We start from the raw sequence: 18,316 nt of genomic DNA, 5'->3' as shown, positions 1-18,316 counted from the left end.
ACCATTCCCTGCTGAGTTGTGTATAGCTACTGACCGCATGTGGTTTATTCGGATCTGGTAGAATAAACAATGCTACAGATCTGTCCAAGCTTTTTGATGGCAGAAAGGAGAGGACGCGGGGGATGGAGACAGACCATCTACAGAAGGAGTAAAATAAATGATAATGATTCAGAACTCTCCAACTGTTGAGCTCCAGAGTCTTTAGAAAAGCAGGTATTCTTTATTCTCTTTTAACGACGGTGGAATTGAGGCAAGGCCAGTGTTCCCAGTGCAGCTGCCATGGGAATTACAATAAAGGCTGTTGAGTTTTGCAGAAATCGCTCTCCTGGTTAGTACCAGCTCAGAGATGGGGGAGTCTGGTTTCTCCTTCGTGGCAATACAGAGCAATAACTGCTCAGCTGCTGCCAACGCTTCCTTTTAGCTACTCCTTGTTAGTGGAGAGTTTGTGGTAATGGGGGTAATTAACACACTGGGAGTCATTTCTGTGTCCTGGAAGGGAACAGAAAGCCATCAGAGCAGCCCCAGACATGATTGCTCTGCAGGGTTATTTTCCCTCTCTCTTTCTTTCTTTTCCATTGTGCTTGGGTTTTGATTTTTCTTCTTTGTGTTAAGAAAGCTGGAGAGCTGAAATGGTCTGTAAATTGCATTCATGCTGAGCCCGGGCTAGGTAGGCTACTTAAAGGTCACTCTCATGGACTAGATGGGCTCCTCTGTGGGGTGGTGAGAGTGTTTAAGAAGGGAGTCACAATGTGCCTTGTGGCTTTTTTAACCCTTCTTTTTCCAGGGTAGATTTGCTGAGCTCCGGTTCTGAGTTAAGTTTGTTTAAATAGGCCCAGGAGGTAAAAACGTGAAGGGTGGTTATGATAAAATGACTCTTTCAGCAGTCAGATGACTTTCCAGCCTGATAAGTCTGAAGTGGGGCTGTGCTGCCATGGTCTCATGCTGTTTATTGAACTAAGCACTTTACTGGTTTGCTCATATCCCTTCTGAGGCTGCTGGTGGCATTTCAATGGTATGACTTGCTAGCGCAGGTGAGTTCAGCTCTCCCGTGCATAGTTGCCTAGTTTGGGTATTACACAGTGTTTCTGGAGGTGAGCTCCAAGGTTAACCTTATCATAAGCAGTCATTCTTGCCTTCCCCAGGGAAGAACTCAGAATGGGAAGAAGGGCAGTGGGCTTAAACTAACTGCAAATCACATGACCAGGCACCAGGAAACCAACCAACCACCTACCTACAGGTTACAATTAATGGTGAATGCATGTGCATTTGTATATACTAATCCACTACAGGGAATCAAAGACAAACTAATTTAGCTTTATAGTCTATTTTTTTCTTACTTTAAGAGGACACTCCTGAACTGCAACCCCATGCCTCGTTTTCTTGCTTTTTTGCTTGATAGAGGTTATTTGCAGCTGTTTCCTAGGGAGCTCAATCCTGAATTTAGGTAAGAATTAAATAACTCAGTATCAGTTTTCAAGAATGGAAAAATTAAGCTTGCAAGATATATCAGTAGTGCAAAGTACCAAAGAACATGGAAGAATACGTCTTCTACTTAGGCTTGGAGTAGGGCAAAAGCATGTGTGGTTTCACAGTGATGTGAGAGGCTGGCATCAATACTATATCCCTGAAAGCCATACAGTAGAGGTCAACAGGTGCTCCATGTCACTCTCAGTCCCTAATTTTAAGATGCTGGTCTTCATATGCACATATCTCTACATCCAAGATAAAGCTTCTCTCCTTGCTGCCAGCCAGCCAGTAACGTAAATGCTACATCCCATGAAGTTCTGCCAAGTTCAGCAGAACCTAGGTGTGTTCAGCTCTTTGCAAAGCAAAGCCCCCATTTTTGACCTCACTTCCAGCCTCTTCACTAAGCAGAGCCCATCTTGCCTTACCTGTGACCCCTCTGAGCTATATAGTGCCACTGAAATCTCCCTTGCTAAAAGAATCATAGAATTGGAAGACTATAGAAGCTCTCTGTCTGTATATTCATCCTAGTTCTTTCAGCTCATCTTCCCTGGCACCACCCCAGAGTCCTCTCCATCCCAGCAAGGGTATGAGGCAGTGTCCACATTTATTACTGAGATGCAAATGCTGCTAGAGGAATTAAAAACTGAATTAGCCTTTGCAGTTTTCTCTAGTCTCATGAATTTCAAACCCTCCATGTCTCCTCTCAGTTCTCTGTAAACATCCCTGCATGCATCCTTGCTGAGGATGTTGTGTGATGGGAGGATTTCTGTGTTCCACTGTAGCAACTCACAGTTTCCGCATCTGCATTTTTTATTGGAAGGGTGTTACTAGAGGACACAAGGAAAAACAACGCACCACAGCTTTGGTTATGATGAAGAGACTAATTTATTTCTTCTGACTTTAATAATTTATAGTTCTCAAAAGGTGTTAGTGGATTGGAAGGTGAACGTGCCACCTCTCTAATGACACTGGACAAACTACCAGTCTATTAAATTTCTCTGTCTCTATGAAAGAATGTAAAACAATAGGTTGTTTACAGAAAGTTGTGTGAGAAAGTTCTCTACAAGAATGTAAATTCAGAAGGCTTTAGAAAATCTTAAGAAATCAGGGCGATAGAAGGGGTTTTTTTTATGCTTTGACCCTATGTCTTTTGCCACAATTCAGCTGGGCATAGATCAGGAGAATGATTTCAAAACATTAGCCAAAAGGAGCCTGTTGTTCCGAACTGGAGGAGTGAATAAATATTATGAATTTCCCATTTCTCTCTGCTAGCAAGCTGGACTTTTAATATCAATTATTGAGGGTAAATTTTACTGTATTGTTTTGAACAGCATATGTTATAGAGCTGTAATGATTTGATTGCTGTGCTTTGCGCCAATTGAGGGAAGACACGTGGATGCAGAGCCAAATTAGGATCCTGTTTGCTCCTTCCTAAAGCTCTGCTGCATCATTAGGGCTTGGGGAATAAAGAAAACAATTACATTTTGCTTGTTTTAGAGTGAAGGAAAGGAAAAAAGTGAGTTCACATGGGGTATTAAATACATGGATCTTAGGTGACCAAGGTATATTTTTCTTTCTGCACAAACTGTGACGTGGTGAGTAGTTCTGGTTGTGGCACAGGGTGTCAGACTGGTGGACTGTAAACTTGTCCCATCAGTGTGTCAGTGAGATTTTTTCCAGCATCCTGAAGTGGAATAACAGGACTTACACAGACTTGCACTGGCCTGCTGAGGCAGGGGTTTGCAAGGGAAGCCAACCTGTCTTTGAATTAACCTAACTCTGTTCTTCTTTCTGCTGAAAATTACACTTTCAAATACAAGTAAGTCCATCCCCAAGCAATTAGCAGCCAGAGAAGAAGGTAGTGGAGGAGGGAGGACAGGGAGTGACAAACCCATCTCCTGCAGCCTTTCTGTGCAGTTGGGTAAATAAGCTGCAGAGCAACAGCTTCTCACCCCCTTTCCTAAGCAGGTGTGTTTCAAGACATTTGCAAAGATATTAACCCAGCATAGAGAGTGTGCCAGTTAGTAATTATGGAAATTAGTTGGCAATTAGATAATGTCACTCACTCTCCACATACAGCTGATAAGTGGTTGAGAGCCACTTCAAAGCAAGGGCCAGACCCCCTCGGTGGGCTGCTGAGCAGATGGCTCTGACCTGGCATTAATAGACTGCTGTCAGGTTTGGGAAAGTGTGTGGTGGTTAGGCAGCACTCGCCTTTGGCACTGCGGTGGGGCTGCCTCCCTTCTCTGGCTGGGGAACTTGTGCAGCTCTGTCAGCCCTGTGAGTGGGACGTTTCAATAGTGCAAGTGGGTGTGTTTCCTGCAGTGGGTTTGGCGTGTGTGAGATGCTGAGCTGTCTGTTCAGTGTGCAGGTTCCTCGCCACTGTAGCTCTCAGGTGGGCCAGGGAGGCAGTACAAACTGTTGGAAGAGCAGTGGAGGTAGCTTGCTTGCTTGCTGTCCATCATGAAGTCCCTCTTTATGGAAGATGTGGTCATGCCATGACAATGAGATTTCTCAGAGGTATAGAATATGCAAGACAATACTCCGGGATTCTGTAGCTTTTGTCCCAAACTGTAATGTATTGCTATGGTAGCAGTGTGCTGTATGAGGCTGCTAGGGTAGTATTTATGCTAAAAATAAAATGGTAAGAGCAGAAAATTATTCATTCTCAGCATGTCTTGGAGAATAATTGTGGGAATGGGTGAGGCACAGAATTGGTGTGTCAGGATTTACTCTCTCAAGGTTGGGATTCAGATCCTGCCTCCTGCTATAAAGGATACTGGGTCTTCTGAGCTCTTCTTGAAGACCCTGCTGCTGCAGTAGGATTTGCTCTCACAGGTTTAACTGTGTGAGACTTGAAACTGGAGTAATGGGAAGCACCGTGAGTCAGGACTGACGTGCGCTGAGAGAGCTCTGGGGGAGTCACAGATGGCCCTAGCCTGCTACTGGCTGGGTGTGGGCAGCCTTCCCAAAATCTGAGCTGCAGTTCTAAAATGCAATGAAGCACCCAGCAATGACACCTATATTTCATGGTTTTTGCATTGTCTTCTTCTTCTGAAATAGAGCTGGCGCTGCCTTCTTTCAAAACAGCTAAAAAGGGATTACCTTGGCTTCTCTCGCTCAAAACAGAAAGAATTGCCTCGGCTTCCCTCAGTCAAGACTGCTATTCTGCTGTTTAACCATTTCTGTCTGGTTTCCCTTGTTGGCTATGCCTTTTGTTCTGTCCTAATGAACTTGTATCATTACAGAAATTTGCACCACAGAGGTAGCCTACTCCCAATATTTTACCTTTGAAATATCCCGAGGATTGAAGTGACCCATGGAGGCTGGGATTTGTCTGTGTAAAAAAAAAAAAAAAAAAAAAAAACGATTTCAGCATCCTGGGATTGGGAGAGACTGATAGACTTTTCAGACAGTAGTTTGAACTGTGTGTGGACATAGGCATCTCATCTGTGGTTCTCTATAGTGTTCACACCTGCTGCTGTGATTTACAGCATCTTTCACTGCTTATCAAAGTGTTGGTCTTCTGAAACAGAGAGAGTAAAAGTCTGAGGGCTGCTTTTGATGCAGATGGTGCAATCTACCATGCCCAGGAGAATTTAAAGATGGGGTGAGAGCCCTGCTGCATTGGGGTCTCTGTGGATGGTTGCTGCCATGCTGGGCTTGTCACCCTTTCAGCTCAGGCTGAGCACAGAGCTGTCTGATGGAGTAGTGGATTTTGCCATGGTGGTAGTAAATGGTCCAGGAAGCTGTGAGCTGCTGGAAGCATATCACTGGCTAATTTACACACATTGTGATGTTCCTATTTCCATCTCATCAGTAATTCGAGGCTTGGGTCATCACTTTCTCTCTTACCTTTCTCTCACTCTATTCTTTTCCATAAATCATGGGCTATTTTAGTGGATCCACTAGGGTGCACAGAGAAGAAAGGTAAATGGATGAGAACCACATATTTTTTTTTTCTCAATCAATTTTTCAGAGCTCCCCAGAACCCCCATGAACTTAATTTAGACAACACAACCCCATGAACAATCACAATCCCAGGTGTGATTATTGGGAAGACAAATGAATTGAGGAACTGGATTCTGTATTTAATTCTTTGTTCATTTTACACCTTTCCTAACACCTCCTTTTCCCACCTTCCATTTTCCTCAGCCAAGCTGTTAACAATTAAAAGGAATTATCTTCCCTCTGGTTTTGACTTGATTTTATTTGTGTTTATAGCAGTTTAGCTAACATGCTTCACTCAGGCAGCTGCAGGGAACAGGCCTGGTTTCCACTGGGCACTGAAAGCTCACATTTCTCTCCAACTTGTGGGTTTTCTTTTAATTGATCCCTTTTGTTTTCTAAGTGACTTGTTTTTTGTGCTGGCTTAATTTGTCAGACTGACAGCTCTGGAGACTTATGGCTTCTGCAGGTCCCTGAGGCAGGTGAGGGTGTGACTGTGTGAACTCTCCCCTCCATTTCCTAGTTATTCTCCTGCAGCTCAACCTCTGTCCCTACCAAACAGAAACTTTCCAGCACTGCCCACTTGTGCAGTGTCTGTGTGCCTTCTTCTTCTGAGCAAGATGGACGATGGGGTTGCAAGGCATCTGCTGTGAGCAGCTCTCATGGTCCACAGCACTTTTCCCAAGCATATACTGCCTCACAATATTTGTGTTCCAGTTTGTGGAAGCTGTGTTCATGCTGACTTCTGTGAGGCTGAAGGCTTTGATTCTCATCACCTCCTTTCCTGCTTTGTATCAATGCTAATGTTAGCCATTCCCAGAGCTGTTCTTGTGTCCAACCCATCTTTGTGAACAAACACCTCTGTTAATAGAAAACTTATTTTCTTCTCGAGTAGAATTTTCAAAGAATAAACCTAGCTTTGTGCTGCCTTTACTTGTCACTTAAAACATCCTCCTACACCAGGAATACAGTCACCCACATGCGAGTATGCAGAAGTGAGTTAAATCCTGGTGTTAACAGATGTAACTCATTGAAAGCAGTTGGAATTCTTTGCTCTTAATTAGGGACGAATTTGGCCTTTTTGCAAACCACTAGACCAGGGTAAGTGCTTAAGTGCTTAGACAGTTCTTATCATCTAAGCTACAAGTTTGCTATCATCTAAGCTGCAGGTTGCCATAAATAATTTGCATAACAATTCTTTCCAGGTTGCAGAGGTCCGTGGTAGAGTCTCTGAAGTATGCAAGACATGTAAAGTAAAAGCAGCTATTGTATGACAGGCTGACAGCAGGGTTGTATTCTCTAATGCTTCCTTGGTGTTCTAGGAAGCATAATGTAAGCAATGGAATAGGAAGTTTGGATAGTGCCGTCTCTTGCCCCTACCAGCTTTTAAACTCTAAGGAACTCTGGTCTTTGCCCTAAGCATTTTCTTGGAGAGGTAATTGTTATTGGGAAAGCTCCAGCACCATTTCCCAGTAAAGTCAGTGAGATTGCATCCATCAAAGGAGTTAAATAATTTGGTGTATTATTTTTATATTGCTCATTGTTGCTATGTGTGCAGATGACTTGGTGAGTTCTCTATTTTGGCCTCTTAGTTTTGCGGACATAGATGTCCTTGCTGCTTTTGAGACCTGTACAGCCAATTGAAAGCATGGAGAAATGTCCAGAGTATCAAGAAATGTAAATAAGTTATTGGACAAGATGTTAGTAAGCTTCATAGTAAACACATGGTGAGTAGTAAGATTAACTTTTCCCTTTCTTTTTTTTGTCTTGATCCCACAGGTCCTGCAAACTCTGTGAGTGCCAAGCAGTGAATTATGGGCTGGGTATCCACCAGTGCATCATGAAGATTGACTTTATTTTTGCCCTCTTGAAGTTCACGTGCTTTATGAATTCACTCTCTCTTCTATCTCACTGCTATCTCCGTCAATATTGTCATCACTTCTAGAAAACAAGAATTTTAGGCTTGGGCTTTGGCTCTCCCTTTCCTTCCTCCCGGAACATCAGTGTCACCTTTGTGTTCTACCAAAACAAATCACTGTAGGTTATTTTGCCCTTCAGAGAAGTACACCATCTAGAGAAGTCACTTCATGTACCCTGTACTTCTGAGATAAAAGCCTCTGGTTCCTAAGGATAATTGAGATCTTTCTGTGGGAGGAGACACTTCCTCTTGGTCACTTTCCACTTACTCTCCTGTTCTCTGTCACTCTCTCTGCTCTTCTTCTCTTCCTTTTGGATTTAACATTTGGTGTTGACTGCTGGGGTTCTCCTCCCAGTAGTGTGGCTTCTTTTTTTCTCCTAGGGAAGAGCAGATTCTTGAAACAATGGGCTTCACTCTGCATTCTATCTACTTCACCTTGAAGGTGAGTTTGCTGCTGGGCTCCTTGCTGGGTCTCTGTTTGGGTCTGGAGTTCATGGGCATCTCCAACCAGTGGGCCCGCTACCTCCGCTGGGATGCCAGCACTAGGAGCGAACTCAGCTTCCAGTTCAAGACCAATGTCTCTGCTGGGCTGCTTCTCTATTTTGATGATGGTGGTGTCTGTGACTTCCTCTGTGTGTCCCTGGTTGATGGGCGTATCCAGCTGCAGTTCAGTGTGGACTGTGCGGAGACAACAGTTATCACAGACAAGCAGGTAAACGACAGCAGCTGGCACTTCCTGATGGTCAGCCGCAATCACCTTCGGACGGTGCTAGTGCTGGATGGTGAAGCCAAGCCGGGTGAGGTGCGTCCACAACGCCAGTATATGAATATTGTCAGTGACCTTTTTATTGGTGGAGTCCCACTGGACATTCGTCCTGCTGCCTTGACTCTTGATGGTGTTCTGAGTGAGCCTCCATTTCAAGGATTTATCCTGGATCTTAAATACGGCAATTCTGAGCCTCAGCTCTTGGGCAGTCAAGGAGTCCGACTGGAAATGGAAGGACTTTGCTCAGAAAACCCCTGTGAAAATGGTGGCACGTGCTTCCTTCTGGATGGTGAGCCGCACTGTGACTGCTCAGCCACTGGATATGCTGGCAAGCTGTGTTCTGAAGGTAAGAGAATACTTCCCTGCTTCTCATTGACCTTTACACAATCCAAAGAGTTAATTTGTTGTTTAGCAGGGCTATGACAGAGTTCTTATTTCTACTGATGGTTGTCAAAGGAACTCGGCTCCTACCATTCTTTTTCCAAATAGAAGTAATTAAATGGGAGTAGGTAGTGTGAGCAATTGCAACAAGTGTCTTTCTGAAGGGATGCTGCATTTGTAGCATGGAGAGAATTTCATCATCATTGTCAGCATTCATTTCATCAGCAACTTATTAATAAGGGCAGAGAACATAAACTGGTAAATAAAACTAAGAAGTACCTTAGGTTAGTGTTGGTAAAATAAATGGCTGGCTTTTTTCAGTAGTCCCTGAAAACTGAGTGAAGTGTCAGCAAACAAGTGCCATATATATGTATATGTATATATATATATATATATATATATACACATGCATATATATCTATATCTATCTATCTATATATATATATCACTAACATAACTGATTGACAGGACATTGTATACTTTTTTGATGTTAGCTGTTGCTAGCCTGTGGAAGTCCCATACTTCCCTTCAATTGCTTGCATACTAATCACTGAATGGCACCTTGATTTTTTTAGCATCCTTGATTAAATTGCTTAAATTACTTTTAAAATTGATCTTAGTGTTGCAAAGGGAAGAGGGATTTGAATGTTTCCTCATTGTTTGGTACTCTCTTTTTGAATTTGAGTTTGAGAGTCTTAAGTCATGCAAACCACATGATGAAGTGTATTTCAGATTTTTCCTGTGGTCTTTAGCAATGTGATGGTAATTGATTTCGTATGTGCAGGAGACTTAACTCAACTGAAAATCCCTGTGTGAATTTGAGAATCTTATCAAAACATTATTTATGACATTTGGCTTTAAACGCCACAGTTTGAGCTTGAACCAAAGATGAAACCTGGACAAGAAGTGTCCAATCTCAAGGGAATAAAACCCAACCTGAAGTTTTGTCAAAATGGAAATATTTTCAACATAGTTTCACTACTACCATTTGTTCACTTCTTTTGGCAATGAAACTAGATTAACCAGAGTTTAGCCTGTACAATGTGAGATGTGGTGAAAACAGTCCTTATACTGTTGCTAAGTAAAAAACCCTACAGCTCCACATTTACAGTCTGCATTTAGATGGGGAAGCAAACATGTTTTTATAGGAAGGTAAGGTTTGGAAAATAAACATAGCATCCATATGTGCATTCATTAAAAGGTGATTTTAATAATAACAGAAAATTTGGCTTTATATCCAAATAATACAGTAACAGTACATGAACCTTAGACAAGAGGTGTGAGCCTGTGAAATGTTGAACACAGAATTTTTCCGGCTATTTGCTCCGACCTGATTAGTCCAAAGCATTAATGAGGCAGAATTATTGAGCCATGAGTTATGTAGGGCTGGACAGACTTCTGGGTGTGACCAGGCAGTTCAGGAGCTGGGCCACTAGCCTGATCTTCATATGCTTATGGAGCAACCACACCTCAGGTCTAAATGCTATGGTGATAGAAGATTGCAAGAGCCACACAGGCATGTGCATCCTGAAACACAGAGATACAAGGCTCTGTCTACTGCTGGGCTAATGGGTCCAGACTCCTCGGGGAGCTGCTCAAGACATCAGCAGCGTATGGTTTTCAGTGAACCACTTGAGAAAGTACTGTAAGTGAGCAGGAATTCCATGTACCTGTGGGACAATTGTGAGAACTCTAACCAGGGCTCAGGGGTGGACTTCCTGCATTTCCTGGGTGGGTGGAACAATCTGAAATACATCATCTAGTGAATCCAGTGATATTTTTGTTGTAGACACCATGGATAAAGCAGTGCTATTGTTACTGTTTGAAGCCGTGAGTCACCATTGCTGTTTGTTTCCTATAGTGATTCATCAGTTTCCAGCCCAACCTGCTGTTAAGGGTGAGCAAAGAAGTTTGTCACAATGTGCCTTCTTAAGCAAACACTTTTAACTCACTGTTAGCTGGGGTCTTTTCACTCTCAGAGAAGATGCTGTGCAGAGGACTTTTCCAGTGGATCAAATGTAGAGATTTCTTCAGTCATTACCTTGTTTGGTTATTCTTGTTTTCACATATATTACTAAATGTTGTATATTTGATTTATGTCAGAATTTTATAATCAGCCTTGTTTTCTGCCTCCTTTATGATGCAGCAGTGGTGATTTCTGTGTGTTAAATACTGTCATTGAAAAAATGCTACAGTGTCTGTGCAGATGAATGGGAAAACCAAAAGAAAGGGCTGTTTAGTAAGTGGAAACAAGCAAACAAAAGAACAAGCAAAGAAAAGCAGCAGGAAAAAAACAGGAACCAAATTAAGTATAGCTACCTTTTTGTCTGACTTTGAAAAGCACAAGATGTTGTCTTTCAATTCTGTGAGTGTGGCAGAATCTCCACTGATAAACAGTAGGATGTGGCAGGAATGGCAGAACTGGCTACAGGCTCTTCCTGCTTGTGGCTTGATTGGCCATTAAACAACTTGTATTTTCTTTGTTTGCTTTTTTCCCCCCAAGATAATGAGATGTTTATTGTCAGAACTGTTCCCTTTTGTTTTGTATCTTTATCATGCCTTTGGATATATGCAGAAGTAACATGGTTATTTTATTCCCAGTCTCACTTTTGAAAAAGATTGGTCTCTCGACTGGATGCCAACAAGTCCCTTTTTGGGGGGGGAACCTTCACTCCATTACAGTATTTACTAATCTGTAGTCTATGTGCATATTTTCATTTCATCATCAGAGTTGGCTCTTTTACTGGGAACTGATGGATCCAATCAATAACAAGTTCTGTTTGAATAGCTAAATGTAATGTGTACCTTTTTAATAATGAGTTCTCTTGACAGTGTCCAGGCCATTACTTGGCTATTGACTGATACCTATGTCTGCAGATGGTAAAACCATAACAAACTCATTTATTTTGTGGCCAGAGATAGAAGAAGTAAATAGAGAGTGGAACCTGCTGTTTCTGTACTGTGATGCAATGAAGCTCCATTTACAGTAATATAGGCTACTGTAACTCCAAGTGCAGTTCCACTTATGATGGATGTCAACAGAGAACAACCATTCCATACTGAGATGAAACTGTGAATCCTGTCCAGAATGTGTTCCCAGTGTGCAAAAAAAAAAAATGTTGGCACTTCATGTGCACCCAGAGTTAGTAAGATTGTGTACATCATGGCAGTCACATGCCCAGATGGTGGCTGAGCAGGTACAGTTTCCATGTCTGAGTTTATACAGTGGAAGTGGAAATATGTGCACTTTGGAAAGTTTGGCTGTTTTGAATAAAATGTGAGACTACTTTTATTGCAGTTGGAGTAAACTGGTTCACTGAATCTGACAACTCTGTAGGGTACAAAGGATGGCTGATTTGAATAGCTATTAGTTTGTATGTTTCTGGGCAATGGTGGCATTAGACATGAAAGCTGAACTCAGAGACATCTTCCCCTCTAATAAACCTCATCAGTCTCTGTGGAATCAGGCTGCTGCCAAGAGAATGACGTTCCTGTAGGATTTGATCATGACACATACATTCATATTTCTGGGGAAAAAACCCAAGAAAACCCTTCACCATGCAAATTTTTCAAGCTGAGCTGCTGTAGAAGCCAGATGAGGTTGTTTGTATCTGCTCATTCAGGACCACGCTGTTAGTCTGCAAGAAATTTTCTCTTTCTCTGACACTGCTGTGTAGAGAGTGAGCTCAAAAATGTGGACAGTGTGAAGGCAACACTGTCTGTACAAGTGTATTTTGGCCTAAACCCTCGCCCTTCTTCCAAGACTCCTTCTGGACTTTCTGAGGAAAGGTGAACAGAAGATGTGCTTTGAAATGCATTAACTCTGCTTGTAGTTGCAGAACCAAGACGTTGATCACCAACTTCACAAAGCACCATGCTGAAGCCTTTGTGTTGCCTGCAGGGGCTGTTTCTAAACGAAGGCTGAATACGGGCTTGATTGCGGCTCTTCCCTTGATTACAGAGCAAGATTTCCTGGGGATGCTGCCTGCTGAATGACAGAGGAGCCCATTGCTCTGTAATTATCACACTTCTAACTGCATCGGGAACAGATTTTTCTATAGCCCCTCAGCTTCGTTTAAAGTGACAAGTTACTGCAGGATTTATCCTCTTCCTGCCCCTTCGGAGCAGCCCAGCCTTGGCTGTATCTGAAGGCACTACCCAGCCTCACTTGCAGTCGCTGTATCTCCCTGCCAGCCACCCCAATCTTCACAACACTAAAGAATAGTTTGGCACTTTGCCATGAGCCTGATGCTTGCACTTAATTTGCATATACATTTACATACATTTTGTAATCAGAAACAAATGAACATGACCATAATATTTGCTTCCACTTGCATATTCCTTGATAGATGAATATAAATTGGTTATTGAATTCACCAGCAATAAACAGTTGTAGACCCTTCATTTGGTCTTGTGCTCTGCTGTTCTAGAGGACAGCAGGCAGTTCTGGCACACGCTTTGGATGGGCACAGGTCTTCACTCACCAGTGCAAAACTCTAGAATTGATCATCTCCAAGGTCTGTGGAGTAAATATTGCAAGGGGCAAATCTGCTGTTTTATGTCACAGCACTGGCCATTGGGCAGAAAGCTGGTAAGGACTTTGCCTATACTTCATTTTGCAGCAATTCAGTTTCCCCCATCTCTTTTGCTTGCTCATTCTTCTTGGTACCAAGTTCCTTTTGTTGCATTTAAAATTATAATATTTTTTTCCAGTCTGGTTGCAATTTTTTTATGCATTGCCAGATGAGCACTAGAGAAAGATGATGTGTTCAGGTATTAATGTTAATAAAGTGCTTTGAAACTTCAAGGTGGAGATTAAGCACCATTTGTTGTTCTTAATAATAAATACTAAAACTGAGCAGGAGCCACAGGATTTGAATTTAGATCCTTTTAGATACCCTTTCACAGAAGATGCCAAGGACCCCCCTCACTAAGTGTGGACTAAGCAAACCCTTCCCAGAGCTAGCTGGATTTGTTTTGTAGACTCCCCTGCTTTAAAAGCAGGGGTGCTGCAGGAAGATTGCAGGACCCTGTATGGTGAGTGCCATTGATTCAAATAGCCTGGCTGCAGTAACATGCTGACAGCTATATTCTTGTAGTTCCCCTCTCTTGTATTATAGATGAGTATGGGGCTACAGTCCTTTTCTGCTGGATTGCAGGTCAGCTACAGACCTTGGGCAAAAGAGATGTTAAACCCCTCAGTTAGGCAAAGCTTGTGCATTTCCTCTGATAAAGTGAAGCAGGTGGTAGTTGTGTACAAAGGAAATTGCTATTTGGTGTACGGTGGAACTGGTGAAAAGTGACAATAATTTGTGGGCCTGGAAAAGAGTGAACTCGGGAAAAAGCCTCAGGATGAATATGTTCTTTTATAAAATGTTATAGAAGAGTAAACCATAGCTCATATACACAGTTTACAGTCGCTGCTCCATATTGGTTTTACCTGCCTGATAGAATAAAAGAAGAGTTCTCAGCTCTTGCAAAGAGAATGTGGTGACCAAGCTTCTGGAGGACTAAATCTAGATGGAATTTGGATAGCAGCATTCTCTGTAAACCCATAGACCAATCTGCTTGCTCCTGCTCTGTCCCAAAGTGTGCAAAATCTGGATCTAAACTGGAATTTTTGGGCATTACTAAATAAAGATCGAAATTAAAGTAACTAGTAATAATTATGTGAAGGTGAGCAAAGTCAGAAATTTCTCTTTCCAGCTTTGGGATTTCCAACTTGATTTCTGAAAAGGGGTTTATTTTCCTTTGGTTTTGCCATAAAAAATAAAGGGGGGGAGGAAGAGTTGATTCATTATCACTGTACAGGCTTCTGCTGAGCTAGGCAGCTTGTCATGGAGGTCAATCAGCAGTAAATATAGGCCCAAGCAAGAGAGCACATGCTGTAGCTGTTGCTTTCATCCTTATTCTGGTATGAAGGTGTGCAGGGCATTTGCCACAAGGTAATTTTTGTTATGTTTTGGTGAAAAATGGAGGGCAATAATCCTCCCAGATACCTTGAGGATGCTGGAAACGGTGCTACAAAACTCCAGGGAGAGAATCGGAGGAGGATCACATCTGTCCAGTGAACTCTGTCACTACTCAAAGAAGACGAGCCTCTGCACGTCAGCGTCAGCACTGAGTGCTCCTTGATGCAGGAGAAGGTGGTAATCCATGTGATGAAATGGTAGAATGGACATCTGTCCTTGGCTAACTTCTAATTTCACTTCTGATTTTAATTGTTTCTTTGCTGACCAACTTTGAACTTGATGGACAGAAAAGCTTTTTTCTCTCTCTATAGAAAGCAAGGCAACTGCCATGTTATTGCTGTCCAGAGACAGCAATGTGACTTCTGGTGTATGTGTGTGTCTCTTGCACAATCCTTCATTGCAGACAGTTCACTGCCATTGTAAACCCACCCTGCAGAGCAAAGCAGTTGCCATTCTTCTATCTGTAAACAGGTCCAGGAGCTGACAACTGTGCGCAAAACAGCCTGGGAGCTGAGAGAAGTAGATGCTGGGGGAATAGGAAGGATTCTGGATGTCAGAATCTACTTGAAGCAGAACTCATTTGTATTTGAATGTGTTTGCTCTGAAATGGGGCTGAGACCTGAGTATATTGGATTCACATTCTGTGCTACTGACACCTTTGCCAGTTATGCTGTGTCAGCTCTCCAGGCCCTGCCTGCATGTACATTTGTTCACCTCATTATTCTGAAAAGAAACCAAGGTATAACGTATAAAGGAAGTGGAACAGGGCAGCAGAACTTGAATGGTCTGGTCATAAGAGTGTTAGCACCTAAGAGGCTGATTTCCATTTCTGCTACAGTCTTTCTGTATCCCTGGAGTGATTTGTTGGCAGACTGAAGGACTCAAGACTGAATCAATTGACCTTTCTTTGCAGAGGATATGTACCTGGTTACCCCCTGTGTCTCAGTTTCTATATCAGAAATATGTAGCCTGTGGGGCTTCCTATAGTCCAGGTGGTAAGGATCCCATATGCTTCTGTATGACAGTGATAGAGACATATAAATATCTTAGCATGACAAGTAAATTATGATAATGCCTGAACACCCAGTAGAATTACCTGGTTTGATAGGCAGTTTTTTAGCTAGGACATGCAGTTAGAAATTAAGGTGGTTTTCTTTGTTAAGTGAGCCATCTTTGAGGAGTGCTCCTCATCTTTCTTTTCAACAGAAATCTCCCAGTTTCCTGCTACTCTGTGCAGTGTCACACTGTGAGTACGCAGACCCTTCCCAGGCCAGGCTGCAGTTGTGCTGGTAAAGACAGAGCCTGAGCAGCAGTGTAGCCTCTTCCCTGTTGGTGACATGGAGCAGATGCTGCACTGCAGGGTGCTGGTACAAGCAATAGGAGAAAGAGAGTTTTTTTTTTTTTTTTTTTTTTTTTTTTTTTTTTTTTTTTTTTTGTCTCTGACCCATGTGCTCCACTGACCTCCCCCAAATGTCCTCTGCTGTGAACCTCAGATGCTGATCAGATGCTTTTCCTTGTACTGTGGCCCACCTCTGCCTACCTGTCTGCATTGGCTCTCTCCCTGCTGTGGCTGCTGGTTTCAGCCTGCCCCTTCTATCCTCCATACTCAAGACTCGCCTCCACCTTGTGCTGTCAGGGGAAGCAAAAAGAGCATAAAAGGCTACCCAAGCAGAATGGCATAGTTTGCCCTTCCTCTGTTCCTCTATGCACAAAAAGCAGGATAGCAAAGAAAGTCCATTGGATTGTTTCTGAGTGTTTAATTAGCACGAAGCTGGCAAGTGTTTTGTGGTTCTAAGGCACTGAAAGGGTGCATGAAAACCTTGCTTTCCTGTTAACTCTCATCAAAGCTCTGACTGCTTATTAGATAAAGCAGGTGTATTTGTCTGCATTTTGCAATGTAGGACAAGGAGGAAAGGTATACTTGACTCTCAGGATTTTGCTCTGAGGTTTGATTTTCTTCCTCTTACTCATGGAATTTGACCAGTTAAGTAACCTGAGTGAATATAATGCATTGGGTTTGGCTCTGAGTATTTGGCGAGAGACCTTTATCAGAAAAGAAAGAAGCAGTTCCTTGGTAGATGTAGGAATTTGAGCAGTAGGTTAAAACCAGGCTTCAATCTCTGATAGTGCTGGCAGGCTCCATAGTTTGCTTGGCTGCTGCATTTATTCAGAAGCCTTTCTCGGCCTTTGTAGTCTCTTGGGTGGATTTTAATTTCTTTGTGGTTTGTTGCCTTAGTACTTGAGAAAAACGACCCTGCCTGAGATTTCCGAACCTCTGGTGTGTCTCCACAGGCATGTGTTTGATTTTCTGGTTATTCCTTCTGCATCCATATTGCGAGTCTGGCTTTCAGGGTTGGGGAGCCTCTCAGTACCTTTCTCCTCAAGGTAATGTACGAGAAATCCTTGGATCTAAAGGCACGCTCCTCTACTGAGGCTGGTCAGGAACAAGAGGTGAGGAATGGCTAGCCATGAAGATAGTGGCTGGTGTTGTGATCTGCAAATTTCATAGTTCAGGTGTGTTTGCAGCTGAATTCCTTAAGCTTCTTTCTGTATGTGGTTGAAATTTCTTACATTCTCCAAAGACTTGTTTAAAATGTGGAAGAAGTGTGTGGAATCATTCCTTAATAAAATGCTGATTAAAAAAAACAAAGGAAAAAAGAAAAAGGTGAAATTTGTGAAGGGGAAAGTTGATTAAAATTTCTTGTCTAGGACTACCTAAAAGAAAAAGCTGGTAAAGTAACCAGAATTTCTGTATTTTCACTTCTGTCTTTTGCCTTTTGCTCTGTGGCTTTTCTGAGACCTGCTCTGGGACTTGGTGTGGTAGGAGGCAGGGGGCTGTGCAAAGGAGCTATCCTGCATGATGCCTACCTCTGGTGTAAAGGGAGATCTGTGTAGGTCCTTGTAATTCGCATAGCTTTGACTTCAAGGAAGATAACAGGAGATCAGTGAATATGAAAGATTATGGATGGATATATTGCCATTGTGAAGCAGTAGCATTGCTATATCCCCCAGGATAACCAGAGCTAGATGTAGGTTTATATTAGTGTCAAAGATGGGGCAAAACTCATACAGGCATATCTAGCTGAAAATTTGGCAGATTAGGTACTGGTAGCTGTATGATCCCAGAGCTTGAAATATGATGATATTGTTATGACTATAAATTTATTATAGTGTAGAAGACCTTTTGAGTAAACATCTGATGCTGCAGAAAACGACAAAATCCTCTTTCTTCAGAGTTCCTCTAGTGGGCACTGTGTTGTTGGAGATGTGACTTTGTTTTTCTTCACTGAAAAAAATAACAGTAGGGCTCAAGTAATCAATTTGTAATTTCACTTGCTGGCTGCCTCCTCCTAAATTTCTTTTCCTTCATTACTTAATCTGAAACGCTCAGTTGTGTCTCAACTGCAGCAATGAACACATCTACAACAAATTCCAAAGCCTATTGGTTTTGAAGAGACATAAGGTCTATATACCTATACACATTATCTCTACTTTGCATCTGACACAGAAATGTATCTTTAAGGCAGTCTGGTGTTTGCCTGCCCTTTGGTGTGGCATGTTTGAATGAAAGACATGTGAAGTTATATTTTGACCAGCTAAGACACATCAGAATCAGACAGACTGGAAATGTTTTCCTTGTGAAAAATGGTGGTTTCGTTCAGATCAAAATATTTAGGAAAAAATCCCCAACTGATTTGGATGACAATCTGCAGAAAAAAGCAATATGTTTTTAATTTGTAGAATTTCTGAATCCTGACTTTTTTAAAAAAATGTACTCTATATCTATTACACATAACAATGTAGCTTATTTTAAAATTTACCAACATGATTAGCCCAAATATGGATCTACTACTGATGAACTGC

At 42.3% G+C, this 18,316-nt stretch overlaps 1 protein-coding gene across 11 annotated transcripts in view; it reads left to right on the top strand.

Annotated features, from left to right (window-relative positions):
• NRXN3 (neurexin 3) overlaps positions 1 to 18,316 on the top strand; it is a 968,667-nt gene that overhangs the window by 44,725 nt on the left and 905,626 nt on the right. For 3 of the 11 annotated variants that reach the window (XM_068192706.1, XM_068192704.1, XM_068192703.1), the window contains exons 1-3: positions 7,030 to 7,092; positions 7,195 to 7,293; positions 7,715 to 8,445. In XM_068192706.1, the coding sequence (XP_068048807.1) occupies positions 7,064 to 7,092; positions 7,195 to 7,293; positions 7,715 to 8,445 (859 nt within the window). In that variant the 5' untranslated portion in view covers positions 7,030 to 7,063. Of the gene's footprint in view, positions 1 to 7,027; positions 7,093 to 7,194; positions 7,294 to 7,714; positions 8,446 to 18,316 lie in introns of those variants that run through there. The other 8 variants (XM_068192711.1, XM_068192712.1, XM_068192701.1 and 5 more) reach the window with 6 other exon arrangements.

This window comes from Anomalospiza imberbis, chromosome 6 (genome assembly GCF_031753505.1).
Source record: "Anomalospiza imberbis isolate Cuckoo-Finch-1a 21T00152 chromosome 6, ASM3175350v1, whole genome shotgun sequence".
Lineage (NCBI taxonomy): Eukaryota > Metazoa > Chordata > Aves > Passeriformes > Viduidae > Anomalospiza > Anomalospiza imberbis.
Note: the sequence above shows the minus strand (reverse complement) of the source record. Positions and strands in the feature narration are given on the sequence as shown.